Raw genomic sequence first — 15,644 nt, forward strand, 5'->3', positions numbered from 1 at the left:
TAATAAAATTATTTACTTTTATAGAATTTAACTTTGCTATAATATTTTACTTTACTATAAAAATTAATTTTTTGCGGTCTGCAAAATTAGTTAATATCTTTACTTTAAAACTTTACTTTTCTATAATAATTTACTTCCCCATAAAATTTATTTTGCTATAAAATTTTATTTTTCTATAAAATTTTACTTTCCTTTAAAAATTTTAAAAATTAATTACGATTTTTCCCATAAAATTTTGTTTTGACAATATTTTCTTTTCTATAAAAACTTGAAAACTTTTCTTTTATTACGTTTATTTACTTTTTTTCTCAAAGAACTTCACTTTGCTATAAAATTTTACTTCACTATAAAAATTTCTTTTTTTTACGCTTAATAAAATTAATTAATATCTTTCCTATAAAATTTTATTTTCCTATAAAATTTTACTTTCCTATAAAAATTTGGAAATTATTTTTGTTTTCATTTACGCTTACTCACCGATCATGCGCAGCAAATTATCCTCAAATATATAGGACTCATCAAAGCCACTACCCGATAGCACTTCTGTCTTCATTTTTAACATATCCCCCTAGAAACTTAACAGCATGCAGTTGACACTTGCTGGACACTTGTTGTATACGTCAGGCAATTGCTAAAACGCATGCAACGCGCGACAAAGGCGAAACCAAATAGCTTAGCAAACAAATCTGGCGTATCGATGAGTGTGGATATGTATATAAATATGTATGTGTTTGTTTGTATGTAATTGTTGTTTTTTTATCTTCGTTACTTTTGCCGCACACAAATTAGCTAAACACAAATATTAAATATTTGCCGAAAAAACAAAATATTGCCTAGTCTTGCCTTGACAGTCACTTTTGGCTTGCACTAAGTACACAACAATGCACACTTGACGCGAAGATTTGCATAGAATACGCAACAGATCACACCTTAAAGCTTTTCCTCGTGTGCGCGGAACTCAAATTGGCATAATGCACATTTGTGATGTGTTTGAAATGCGTTTGAGATGTTGGTAGTTATTATAGATGTACATATGTATGCATGTATATGTAAATTTTTAAGTGTTCTTTCTTAGGAATTGTTTTCGTAATTTTTTAATTTTTTTTCATTAATTTTCTTTTGTAATTTTTTTATTTTTCTTTAAGTGATGCTTTTTCTTATTCACTTTTATTTAATTATTTTTTTTTTATAATTAAATTTTTTACTTAATATGTTTTTACTGTTCCGCCTTTTTTAATTATTTACTTAATTTTTCAATTAATTTTTGTATTAATTAAAACTTTTTTAATTTTAAATTTTTTTTATGTTCCGCTTTTAATTTATTTACCTGATTTTTTAATTTTTTTTATTAATTAAAATTTTCTAATTTAAATTTTTTTAATCTTAAATTTTTTTACTGTTCCACCTCCTTAATAATAATTTAATATAAATTTGGTTTAGTGTTCCGTTTTATTAATTCATTTACTTAATTTTTTTAATTAATTTTCTATTAATTAAAATTTTTTAATCGTATTTTTTTTACTGTTCCGCCTTTCTTTATTTATTTACTTGACTTTTTTTAATAATTTTTTTATTATTTTTTTTTTTTAATTAATTAACTTAATTTTTTTATTAATTAAAATTTTCTAGTTAATATTTTTAAATTTCAATTTTTTTAATTTAATTTTTTTTAATTTTTTACTGTTCCGCCATTTATTTAATAACTAAAATGCACTTGAAAACCCGGAAAAGTTGTAATTCATGTCATATCATGTCCAAGCAACAACAATAAAAAATTCGAAGCTCAAATAAAATAAATATTTTTCGATACGCGCCACAGGGATGCACTTGCAAAGTTAGCTGGCGCTACATGTACTACATAACGTGTATGTTCGTGTACTTGTATGTTCGTGCGTGTTTTCACTCTTATCAGGATAATTTTTGTTTCTTCAACGCTTGCTTAAACCGATATATTTGCTGTGTTTGTATTTTCGTATCCCCAGCAGCAGCAGACGTAGCAACGTAGAACCGTGGACGACCGTAAGCCGAAGTGTGTCAACAGTTAACTGTCAGTTGAAGTAGTCGACTAATCAGCGGTGAGTCTCGCAACGTACGTTCTTAGGCGGTGCGATTGGCATATCACAACACAAACACACACACCGAGTCATACACACACAATAAAATGCAACAAAAAGTACCGACGGACAACTAAGGCGCTAATGTTGTTCTACACTCGTACTAAAACGACTTAGTAATAATGCTAATGATATAGTCTTAGCGAAATTGTTAAGGAAACTGTGATTACGAGCGACGACAGCAGCGGCGCTGGCGCTAGCGTTGAGCGCACAGTGACTGGGTGTTTGGCAGGCGGCTACAAGCCGCGATCGTACCTACGTTGCTTTGTGCGCGCGTGTGTGTTTGCGTATGGTCAGTGTCAACAGCAGCGGGCAGCGCGCTTTGGAGCCGCCATACACACATACTTACATACATACATATGTATATGTACATGTGTGCAGCCGGTGTAGCGTTGCGCGTGTTTGTGTGCGTTTTTAAGTATTCTTGCCGCTGGTCGAAGTAAGAGTGAGAGTAAGCGAGTCTACAAGTAAATAAAAGTCACTTGGCGAAAGAGACGCCGCATGCCTTCAACCATACGGCATACAATTGTGTGTGTTGTTGGCGTTTGACGACTCACGGCAGCGGTATCAGCCACCGTCTTCAATAATCAAAACCAATACAAAACCAGCAACAATGCAAAAACAATAAATTCTACAGCGTCAAGTCACTTTAAGACGCCAGCAAACACACACATACACGCATATCGACTTACTTGTTGATATGGATCTAGTATAGGCTACTAAAACACACAGCGCAGCGCAGTTCTACGCCCGTGCGCCTTCGCGTATTTGTGTGCGTGTCGTTTGAGCGTCCAGCGTATGCGTTCGTGTCCGCTTGAGAAATTTCAGCGTCCGTTTTTCCCCATTTTTATTTTAGGCAAATAGTCATTCGTCCGTCTATTAGGCTATACACACCTTAGCGCACGTTTAATATAGAAGTAAAGCCGCAGCGCTTACCTACAAACACATCTCCACATCAGCGTGCCGCGCGGTCTTCTTATCACAGCGCTAATCATTATTAGCCTGTTTTATTATTATATTACATTTTTACACATATCAACAATTTAATATTAGCGCAAATTTTTGCGCACACATACATACATATGTATGTATATAAACACAAACAAAAATTAAAAAAGATATGTACATATGTACATACATCTGTATACATGTGTTTTGCACGCCCACTGTGCGAGCGCCGAATTTTGATAAACAAGCCAGCCTTGGCTGGGCGTACGAGCACGGTCCGATATGTCAGTGTGCAAATTTAGATAACAAAATTTGCGAATTATCCGTTAGGGTTCCGATAATTGGCATGTAGACTGCCCACTCAGCTCATTTTGCACAATTACGACATCTGCTACAACAACAAAAGAAAATGGGTGCCATATACATATGTACATATGTATGTACATATAATTACTATGGTAATTACGCCACTTGTGGATTTAAAAAAAAATTAAAAAAAAAAGTTCTTGAAAAAAAATGTTTGAAAAAATTCATTCTTTGAACATTTAATATTTAATTTTAAAAATAATTTTGTAAAAATATATTACATATTTGAAAAAAAATTTCAGAAATTTTCAAACAAAATTTTTTCAAATTTTTTTTTTGAAAAATTAAAAGCTTGTTTTTTCAAAGATTTTATTTTATCAAATATTTTTTTTATTCAAAAGTGGAGTTTTTTCCTCAAACCTTTTTTTAATTTTTATGTTTTTAAATTGGTTTGCTAATTATTGTGAAATTTGTAAATATTCTCCGAAAGTATGATTATTTTTTTAATTTCAATATTTTTCCAAAAAAAAAATTCAAAAATATTTCAAAATTCTTTTTCCATTTTGTAAATATTTTCCGAAAGTATGATTATTTCTGTAGAACTCCACATTTTTAGTTTTTTTTTTTTAATTTCAATATTTTTCCCAAAAAAAAATTCAAAAATAAGTATTTCAAAATTCTTTTTCCATTTTTATTGTGAAATTTGTAAATATTTTCCGAAAGTATGATTATTTTTTTAATTTCAATATTTTTCCAAAAAAAAATCAAAATATTTCAAAATTTTTTTTCCATTTTTTTTTATTTTTATTTTGCTAATACATTCTGAAATTTGTAAATACACTTCGAAATTTTGAAGAACTCTAATATTTTTAGTTTTTCGAAATATTTTTTTTTTTTAATTTTTATAGAAAATTATATTTTTTTAATTTTTTTTTGTTTTTTAATTTTGGATATATTTTAGTGGGTATATAAATTTGAAAATATTCTTCGAAAACATGATTAATTCTGTACAGTTTTCATATACGTACATATGTATATCTTTTTCATTTACTAGGCCTCTCTGTCATTACCCCAAATACTGGTAGGTTGAGAGTTTATGTCCAGTTTTGAATTTCAAAAATCGATTTCTTGCATACATAGTTTCATACATATATCGGATGAAAATATATTTGTGATTATACTTCGACAATTTGTAGTCGATCCGGCAAATAGTTTCGGAGATATAAGAGTATTTGTAAGAATGATTTAGCTTAGTGTAGTTGCCAAAACTTTAAAGAGAGTTGGTGAGGAACTTTTCTCCGCAACGGCTTGCTCAATCCGCTGAGATTTGGATTTTTGATGTTAACTCGATTCTTTAAGGCTTTTTAAGAGCTTTTTTTTTAGATTAGTGGCTATCTATTCTCAAAAATCAAAAATTTGAATAGTCCTTCAGGCATTACCAGCATTCATCTATTGTCATAATAATAATATTTGTTTTTTTTTTTATTGTAGACCATAATTTTTAGCAACAAAAAATCCTTTACGCCATCGGACACGATTTTCGAAGGTAATCCTTATACTATAATGACATGCCAAGCACTTTCACTTTAGTAGAAAACCCCAAAATTTATGCTTCCAATTTCAAGTCGCCCAAAAAGCATCAAAAAGTCTTTAGTGGTTTTGAAAATCCCGCAAAATGGGCTCTCAATTCGATAAGAGTCCACAAAACTTGTAACAGTAAAAAGAATTATACAGACTAAGATCGCCCAAAAAAGGGATCTTTGTATTAGGTACCTTCGAAAAAAAAGTTCGAAATATTGTTAAGAAATCCTACTAACCTTGAGAAACCTTTAAAACGTAAACTTAGGCTGCAGCTTAACTATAATACTCTTCACAGACGTATTTCTTATAGGATTAAAGGGTATAAAAATACTTTTATCTAGATTTAGATTAGACATGTATGGCAGAGATATGCTATGGTGGTGAGATCTCGACAATTCCGAAGAATGCAGAGCTTTTTGGAGAGAAAAAGACCAGTTGAAAATAAATAAATCTTAAATAGATTTCCCAAAAACAGAGAAAATACGGACTTGACAAAATCGACTCAGCTCGTCTCATATCTACATAAAATGCCAAAGGCTTATCCAACCACTCTTCTAAATACTCGTACTCATTTAAATTCTGTTGTAGTCATTACGGATGCTCAGCTGGCAGCACAACCACCAGCGAACTCAGCTGTTATCACTAGAATGGGTCGCTAATTTTGGCTATACGAGTTTTTTATTCGTTTTCTTCGCATTTCTCTCTATCAATTTCGTATATTTATATTTATTTATATTGTTCTCGAAAATCTGCCATGCCATTTAAAAACGCACGATGACATATAAATCAATACGTCTAATGAATTTTAGAATCAAGCAAAAAATCGTTAATCACTTATGTCCTAAATTATATACCGATCATCACAGTACAGTTATGCAAAATTAATATGGTCAAACAACATGCTGAGACGGAGAAAAGAAAACAAAGACAGAATAAGAAATTAAATAAAAAGAAAACGAATAATCACTTGTAAGATGTTTATGGAAAGTTTGGCTTGTCTGACAAGTTCTTAGAGAACGAGTCTAATATTTTTGGCTAGCTTTTGGAGATATTGGTCTGTTATTTTAGTGGATATTACATTATGGCTATTAAAGGAGTGCTCTGATCTCATTTTTTAAGTAAATAGTCAAAGGTTGGAGTCGGCTTAACAACAAAGATTATATTTTCAGGATTAAGATCTAACCACAGACCATGAGTCCGTTTAAATAGTTCCATAACTTATCTGCACGGATTGTCAAATATGTATTATCTCCCGTCTTAGAAATTGTTCTGGTTTTACTATCATTGTACAAGACCGTGTCATACAAGTAATTTCACAAGTTCAATAAAGAAAGGGTAAGCTCCAGTTTATCCAATGTTGAGATATGCTAAATGACACTCCTTTTCTGGTTAAAACCAAGACCGACTTCTGTAACGATGGACCGATGGGAACCGCATTCCCGACAATTAAACATTCTCTCCTGCTTGTAAAGAGTACCCGGATGATAAAAACAACCTTTAAATTCCTTCTGAAACTCCCTCATCTTATTCCGCTTTTCCTATGGCTTAACTCGTTGAATGAATTTCTTTCACAGACCTAGAGTTAGAGGAAATGGATGACAATATTTAATCTAACTTCAAAACGGGGTCGAAATACCGGAAGAAGAACAACATTAACCTTTTTTCCATTTCTTAAAAGTGGTATATTTCATAATCTTACAATTTGGAATAACTCTTATCTTCAGCGATGAACACTAGATAAAGAAATATCGGTAGTTTTTGGGAGCTTACATACCCAATATGATAACCAGATTGCCTTATAGAAATTGTCAAGAGATCTACAATATGAATCTATATCTATACTATTTCATAAAACCGTCGTTTAGTTCACTATACGCCTGATATCAGTTTAGAATATTATTCCTGGTAACAAGTAGTTTGATGTCTTGGAAAAAGCAAGCCCTGGCAAAGGTTTTAGTTAAACGGCCACTAAGAATTAAATTACCGGTTGCAAACAACGAGTCTAGGTCTTAAATTTCATGGTCACAGATTGTGCAAGAACTGAGACCGCTCGACCTTTCCCAAGCTCTTGAAAAGTTCCAAGATGATCCGATGTTTTCGACCCAAATGCGACACATCGCATCAATCCATTGATTTATTGAGAGAACACTTCGGTTAGCTGATAATTTTAAGTTTCTGTGTTTGGAACCACAAGTTAGTACCTCTAATCTTCGTTTAGTACCTGTTTGAGGTCTCATATCGCCGTAACCTCATAAATATTTTTCTTAAAAATAAGTAATGGCATCTCAATTGTCTCACTGTGCAAAAATTCCCCGTCGGTCAAAGCAAAATAAATATGCATGCTTCTCGGTTTCCAAATCAACATACATAAGTATATAAAGCTCATAGTATTAGTATTTATATTTATTTTTTTTTTTGTTTTTCGTCTTAACCATTTTTCGTGTCTCTTTTTTTACTAATATTCTTTGTTGTTTATGTAATGGTAGCGCTGAAATTGCCAAAAAATATTTAAGTGACAAATAAGCTCTCGTGTGTCTACATATGAAAATATATAAATACATACATAGGTATGTATAACTAAATATACATATGCGTATATAAGTGTTTTTGTAATGAATCTCACCGAATGACTGGCACAATTTTTGATTAAACGAATTTTAGGTAGATAATAGCCAGTATCTAGCAAACGATCTGCTACGTGCGATCAGTGCCGACGGTGTAATACTTTTGGCATTTATTTTTGTGCGGAGAAATGTGTTCGCGCTCTCTCTTCGATGTCAAACAGCATTTCTAGTTGCTGAAATGTTTGTTTGGTTATGAAAATTTTCTTGATTTTGGTTTTTTAACTCTGTGATAAGCACTTTGAGATCTGCACTGATCTTCTGCGAATGTCTCAGAAATTCTTAAGAAAGTTTATGTTTTCATTTACATTCGTTGATTTTTTTGGTATTCGTTGAAAAATCGAACATTTAATCTCTAAATTATTAGAAATATTCAGAGAAGAGCTGTGTAGGCCAGTTTTAAAATAGATCAGGCTGACGTGGCATTTTCCATTCTAATCAAGTGGTCTTCAGGAACATTTAATACATATCTTTTGGGTTTTTACTTCTGCTCGCTAGCATTTATAGTATATGGAAAACCATCGTTTAGAGTTGTAACCATTGAAGATTTAATTGCCGATTTTTGTCATATGATCCTTGAAGTTGAGGTTTGTCTCTACGCATCGACTTATGGCAAGGACTTCTGCTTGAAAAATGCTCGGAAAACTTATAGGTATGGAGAGTTTGGTGCGTGGTCCTCTGATTCCTGCACCAATTCCTCCGACATTTTCGAGCCGTCGCTATACCACCTGATTGTTCTATCCCTAAGCAGTAGCTGGACAGTGGAATCATTCCATCTCTCCTTACTGTTAAGGTTAACCTTGAACTTCTTGTTAAAGTTTGCCTTTTGGCAATGCTATCCCTTAGGAGAAGAGCCAATGGTATTATTACTCCACTTAAGTCTTTTATCCGTTGGGATGAGATTACCTTACCTCTGACAAACCTTTCTGCTGTAATAGTTGGATAGTTGAAGCCCTATCGAAGTCTACAATGCTTTTGAAGCCCAAGATACCGCCCTATTCGGGATAATCGGTCGCACGATCATATTACACCTGATCCTTGGGCTTGCAGCCGAGGTAAGATACATATTCTCCATCTGTGATTATTGTGACAGACCTTTGTGGACTTGAAAGCTTTCAAAATAGGTGTACTTTCGCAACAGTAAAATCAAGGTCAAATCTAGACAAAGGAACAAACTGACAGTTTAAAATAAAGATAAAAATTTTTTATACTTTTTACTTAAAAGAAATGCACTTATGAACAGTATTAAAGCTTTGGTGAACGTGTTTTCTTGTTTATAATTCATTTGCTTTGAAGAACGAAATTTCACTTTATTTGAAACTAGTTAATTAAATGGTGTGAGAATAGTCTCCAACGAAGCAGCTACTAGCAAAATATATTTTATTTATTTATCTATTTTCTTTACTAGGAAGTTACATGCTTATTGTATATTGTTTCACTTTATTTATGATAAATTTAAACTAGTTACCAAACTAGTCCTAAACTAGTTCGACGACACTGTTAAGTCTGCTAAGATTTTTGATATTTGTTTTAGTTTTTGTTTGCGGTTCATAATAAATTAATATTACAATTTGTAACTAGTCACCAAACTAGTCCTCAACTAGTTCGCAACCACTTACTAGCATGTCAAGTTTTTTGCCATTTGTTTTTAAATTTATTATTCATTAACGAAATACGTTGGTTTAGTTTCAATCGCATAATTTTTAACTAGTTACCAAATTAGTCCTCAACTAGTCCGCAACCGCTGAGAAGCGTTTCAAGTTTTTTGCAATTTGTTTTCAGTATTCGTTAAAGAAACACGTTTAGCTATAGTTTCAAGCGCATAATTTTTTAACTAGTTACCGAACTAGTCCTCAACTAGTCCGCAACCGCTTAAAAGCGTGTTAAGTTTTTTTGCAAATATTGTTTTCATTATTCGTTAACGAAATATGTACGTATAGCTTTAGTTTCAATGGCATAATTTGTAACTAGTTACCGAACTAGTCCTCAACTAGTTCGCAATCGCTGAGAAGCGTGTCAAGTGTTTTACTATTTTTTCTTAAATTTTTTTTAATTTCGATTAACTGTTAATCTAATAATTTGTAACTAGTTACTGAACTGGACCGAAGTAAGTCAACTGATTATATTTTATTTATCTGTTTTGCAAGTGAACTTAAATTACTGCATTTTATGTCCATACTTAAATCAAATATAATGCACGTATCCAACTATGTACATATACTTGATGACACATTGCCCACTCAAACAAACATACATACATACATATGTGTATATGTATATGTACGTGCGGTACAAGCTTATAAGCCCATTTGAAGAGTTACAATTGCCAAAGTCAAACAGGTGGATGAAATGTGGGTGTGTGAATGTCCAACAGCTGCTTATATCTAGTCTAATAAATGTGCGCAAACATATTGACGATTTATATACACATGTATGTATGTATGTGTATGTGTGTGCATTTACATATGCGAACTTATCAATAAACGCCAGCTCATCGCAACCATTGCGCTACGTTTCGGCAATATTTCATTCATTTCAGTTCGGCAATTATTATTTCTGGTTATATTTGTGTGTTGTCGTTGTTGTAATTTCTATGTAATCACTTGAAATGTTGCTTTGCTTTGCACACTTTTTGTGTGTTTTGCTTGATTTTCGCCAATTTAATGGCCATCGGCAACACAAAAGCGACATGATCGAGCGCTGTGAGCAGCCACAAGCACACAAACATACACACATATACGCATACAACCATCTGCGCACGCCACACACGCTGAAAGTGTGCGAAACGTGGCGCGCAATGAGTGGTGTCGCCGATGTTGATGAGTGATGTTGGCGTTGGCGGTGACGGTGGTGTGCCTGCGGTTGTGTTTATGACTGCGACTCTACGTTGTTGTACTTGTTGTTGTTGGCCCGTTTGTACTTTGACCGGGCTGAAGCATCGCCATTCAAAGCTGTGACGAAACGAAAAATTGAACTTTGCTTCCTTTCGTACGCGTCGTCACCGCACAAATGATTGAAAGCATGACTGTGCATGTGTGTGCTTGTTTGTGTTTCTTTCTTTATTAAATATTTACTGTTTTTCTATTTATTGGATTTTGCACCAATTCGCAATTGAACATTGGCGAAGGTGTGTGCTGCTATTGCTTGGTTGTTGTTATTGTTGTTGTGTGTAGTTTGCAAGCGATCGCAGATTTTTGAGCGGAATTCTTGAGCAAGGCATGTTTTCATAGCTGCAACATTGGCCCACAGAGGACAGTCCAGTTGAGCAAATTGTAGGTGCGAACACAAAAACAAACAAACATAGCAAGAGCAAAAACAAAAAGGAAAAAAAAATAACAATAAAAAATATTAAAAATAAAAAAAGAAATAAAAAAAATGTAAAAAAAAGTAAAAAAATTAAAAAAAAAACATGTGTAATACCAATTTATTGATGTTGCGCATACCGTTCTTGTATGGTGTCTGCTGCCACTCGCTGTTTCAGCTGTGGTATTACGTGTATGCAGGCATTTCACCGGTTGCTATGCTTACATGCTCCAACGTCCGTCCAACTTGGTGTGACGTTGACGGACTTTGTGGTCGGGCAACACCGCCTTACACGCTGCACAGCACATGCGTCGAGAATGCAAAATATGGCAAACGAAGTGATGCGCCTGCATGCCAATGCATGTACAGGGTGGTACAGCTGCTGATTGGCTTTTGAGTCATCGGTTTTTTTTTTCGAGTGTAATCATGAAGTCTGTTACTCACCGGCATAATTCAGAAGTTTTTATTCAGAAAATTATATTTTGAGAGCAATTTTGTCGGTTTTTTGCGTTTAGAATGAGAATTATGTATAAAAGTGAGGTTAGTTGTTTTGGTATATTATTGGGAAAGCTCAATCTTTCCAACTACTTTAAGAATCAAATTGTCTAAAGTCTCCATTTCAATGTATTGAAATTGAAAATTGTTGATATTTTATAGCTTTTTCTATTAAAAATTGCACGCAGTCTACAATAAGGCATCTAAAATGAAAATAACGCGAACATAATTCAATTTTGACCCGTTTGTGTAATTAAAATATAGTCTACATTTAGGCGTACAAACAAAAAAATCAGTTTAGCGAAGTCTCGCACCATATAATTGCTTAATATTGAAATATAGTTTACGAACAAGCACTTAAGCGAAGAACGTAATTCAATTTTGAATTAAAAAGTAGTCTACATTTAGGACTACAAACGAAAAGTTTAGTGAAGTCACACACTATTGTTGTAGAGAATTCAAATATAGTCTAGAAACAAGCTCTTAATATACTCTATTAGCATAGAAGATTTAGCCAACAAGTGAAAAGTTGTATGGAGGAGCGTGAGATGGAAACAAGCACGCGCTTTCTTCTCCACTGTTCAGCCTTTGCAAGACTGATGCTAAAATATATCGGTAATCTTACCTTCTGCGAACAAGAAGACATAGTCGAAACTGATATTAGCCATTTCAACAAATTTGTGACAGGCTCAAAGCGGTTTGTCGATCTGTAAGTGTCTTATGATAGCGTTTATAGATACCACAACGAATCAACTTTCTAAGCTGTCCAAGTGAGATTCTTAGGATCGACCATTTAACCTAACCCAACCTAACTTAATTTAGCTGTTCAACAATCTAGTAAATGGAGCTCCAAAATGAGCGAAATCCGAATAACAAAATTAGCTGAAGGCACTGTAGAACAACTCAGCCGAGGCTATAATAATACATAAGTGTATAGAAATGTGGATTAAAAGCTGACATAGTTGTTTTGACTCAATAGGAATCTATTTGAGGGCTATTTATATAGGTTAGGTTGGGTTAATCTGGTAAACCAATGAGCCACCCATAGACCAATATTGGTCCTTTGCGATACCAGATGGAGTTCAGTTACTAGGTTCATGAGGAAAAGTCATTCTTTAGGATGAATGCGCTTAACTTGAATTTTAACAGACTCTGTGGCCTAACCATCGATACCACCTTCAGTGTATCCTACCTTGGGGATCACAGATGCTTACAGGGTAGTTTTGCCAAGTGCAGAAGAGATGCTCCATTGTTTCCTTGGTACCTTACTCCAGACATTTCTAGCAGTCTTTTCGATCTGTTAGCCTCCATTCTGCGGGCGTGTGTCGCTACGAAAAAATATTTTTTGTCAGTCCGGCTCAAATTTGATCAAATGGCATATAATGTTCGGCTGTACTCAAACTGAAGAGTTTTGTCATATATGTATACGATGCGAAGTCAACAGAAAGTTAGATTTTTATTATTTTAAGTATATATGTATACCCCTAGCAGCACCGACTGGATTTTATCTCTTTTTACTATCGAGGTACATTATTATCAAAAAAAAGATATTTGTGATTGCATTAAGATATCTCACTGGTTGACTACTATATTCGTTATAATGTCAGCCATAAGTTGGTATTCGATGTCCAGAGTTTTGAAAACTTGTGGAACCGATTTCGAACATTACAAGATGAGAAGTAATGTATCTCGGCTGTGACTGTTTAATATACAAATAAGGTGAAATAAAGAGAAGTAGTTTTCCAGTGTTGACAGTTCTTGACCGGATGAAAAATTCGGATCCGTTCCGGTTACGTAGACCCGACTGCAGGGAACGGCTGACAGAAACCCTCGTTCTTCTTGGAAAAAACTGCGAATATTGATCTGAACAATCTTATTTCGAAGCGAATATCTTGGTATTATAAAGCGAAAGAGTCAGATGTACTATGTATTATACTCCATAGCAACACGTTGCAAGAGTATAAAAACACACCAATGAACCACCCATTCCATTTATGCCTACAATTGCATGTGCAATCTCAAAACAACAACAATCACGGATATGTTTACAAAGAAAGAACATGATTCACACAATGCGACGCGACTAATCGTTCACACCACTGCCGTATGCAATAATCGCTGTCGCGCACAAAGCAACAATGTGTTTTTAAATTTATAAAAACGCATACGTAAATATATTTATATTATTCACTAAAATTATTAAATGAATTGTATCAGAACACGCTATAATTAAAAGAATCAATGCATGTCACATTGCCGATGGAATAATTGTGGCTGATGATTCAACTGGTGTGCTATCAGTCAACCGCTTTTTTCTTAAAATTCAGCACGTACTGAATACTAAAATAAAGAAATTTTATAGTTTGAATAAAACAAGAAAAAACCTTAACTACGGTTGCAGCGAAGGTAGATACCCTTGATACCCTACACAACTAAAAAAAGTTTTTGTGCAAGAGCTCGAGTTTGATTGGTCAGTTTGTATGGCAGCTATATGAAATAGTGGGTTGATCTGGAAAATTTATTCGGAGATTGAGGCTTTGTATGGTATAATAATTTGTGTAAAATATCGTGAAGATATGTTGTTAAATAAAAAAGTTTTTCCTACAAGAACTTGATTTTGATCGGTCAGTTTGTATGGCAGCTATAAGTTACAGTGGGCCGATTTGAATAATTTACGCGGAGATTGTGACGTTGCCCTGTAAAAGAATCTATGCCAAATTTCGTGAAGATATCTTGTTAAATAAAAAGTTTTTCCTACAAGAACTTGATTTTGATCAGCCAGTTTGTATGGCCGCTATATGATATAGTGGACCGATATCAATAATTTGCGCGGAGATTGTGACGTTGCCTTGTATAATAATCTATGCCAAATTTTGTGAAGATATCTTGTTAAATAAAAAAGTTTTCCATACAAGAACTTGATTTAGATCGGTCAGTTTGTATGGCCGCTATATGATATAGTGAACCAATCTGAATGATTTACGCGGATATTGTAGCGTTACTTTGTATAATAATCTATGCCAAATTTCGTAAAGATATCTTGCTAAATAAAAAAGTTTTCCATACAAGAACTTGATTTTTATCGGTCAGTTTGTATGGCAGCTCTATGACATAGTGGGCCAATATTGCCCGTTCCGACAAATGAGCAGCTTCTTGGGTAGAAAAGGACGTGTGCAAAATTTCAGTTGAATATCTCACAAACTGAGTGACTAATTCGAATATATAGAGATAGACGAACATGCTCATGCTCACAGAGGGTCTGTTCTCCAACGTTTCCTGCTCGATGTTCAAAACTTTATAGCAAACTTAATATACCCTATTCAGGGTATAAAAATTTAATGAAATGCGTCTCAATCGCTATTGAAGGCTTTCCTGATTGATCTATTAATGAGCATTGCTCGCGCTAAACGAACGCCTCATCAGCTATAAATACGCAAAAAACAAATCACTGTTTTGTTGTCTATTAAAATTCATTACTGTACCGTTTTATAGCAATCAATATTATTGCTAAATAATGTGTATAGTCTAGTATAATAAATAGAAATGAATATTTTGCATGTCACACACCCACACATTCCAGATTATGAAACGATTGCGGTCTACAACCCAGGCGCCCTTGCACCACAGCTCTACTATGCGCTCTCTTTCGCGCCCACATACAGCAACCACAGCACAGTTGTCTATGGTGAAAAGACGATAATCATTGTCCGGTTGCTGCATGGGGTTATCGCAGAGCCACCTCGTCTATGAAGTCGCACACTGATTCTTTTGTTGTTCAAACACTTGTCGAGGCGCGAACAACTCGCAGTCGGATTGTATGCGAGTATATTATTGTATATATATTATAAATAAATATATTTATTTTATAAATTTATATTATAAATATTTATGTATATTTTTTTAAGAAAGTAAACACCGAAATCTTTAGGCAAACAAACCGTAAATAAATGCTCAACACTTTCTTTAGTAATCAGTAGATAATAGTATCAATAAATAAATAAATATACATAAATACTGTCCGAAAGAAGGCGTGGCGAAATCTATATTTACGTAGCTTTGGTGGTAGTTGATTGTCAAACAAAAGGAGATAAATTACTGTCACTTTTGTGATAAGCAATGTCGCGCTGAAATCGCATGCGAAAACAGATGGAATTTTCTGTATAATATACAGGGTAATTTGATCGAGCCCGGTTAATTTTTCTTTCATAGTTTCAATAATGTTATTCTGAAAGTTCAATGAACGCTGCGATATCTTATGGGCGTTAAGAACCCGGGT

At 33.7% G+C, this 15,644-nt stretch overlaps 1 protein-coding gene across 6 annotated transcripts in view; it reads right to left on the bottom strand.

Annotated features, from left to right (window-relative positions):
* LOC115066707 (transcription factor HNF-4 homolog) overlaps positions 1 to 15,644 on the bottom strand; it is a 63,423-nt gene that overhangs the window by 24,119 nt on the left and 23,660 nt on the right. The window contains exon 1 of one of the 6 annotated variants that reach the window (XM_049446474.1): positions 478 to 2,337. The exons of the other annotated variants lie outside the window; for them this stretch is intronic. Coding sequence (XP_049302431.1) covers positions 478 to 562 — 85 coding nt within the window. The 5' untranslated portion in view covers positions 563 to 2,337. Of the gene's footprint in view, positions 1 to 477; positions 2,338 to 15,644 lie in introns of those variants that run through there. 6 annotated transcript variants of the gene reach the window in all.

This window comes from Bactrocera dorsalis, chromosome 1 (genome assembly GCF_023373825.1).
Source record: "Bactrocera dorsalis isolate Fly_Bdor chromosome 1, ASM2337382v1, whole genome shotgun sequence".
Classification (NCBI taxonomy): Eukaryota; Metazoa; Arthropoda; class Insecta; order Diptera; family Tephritidae; genus Bactrocera; species Bactrocera dorsalis.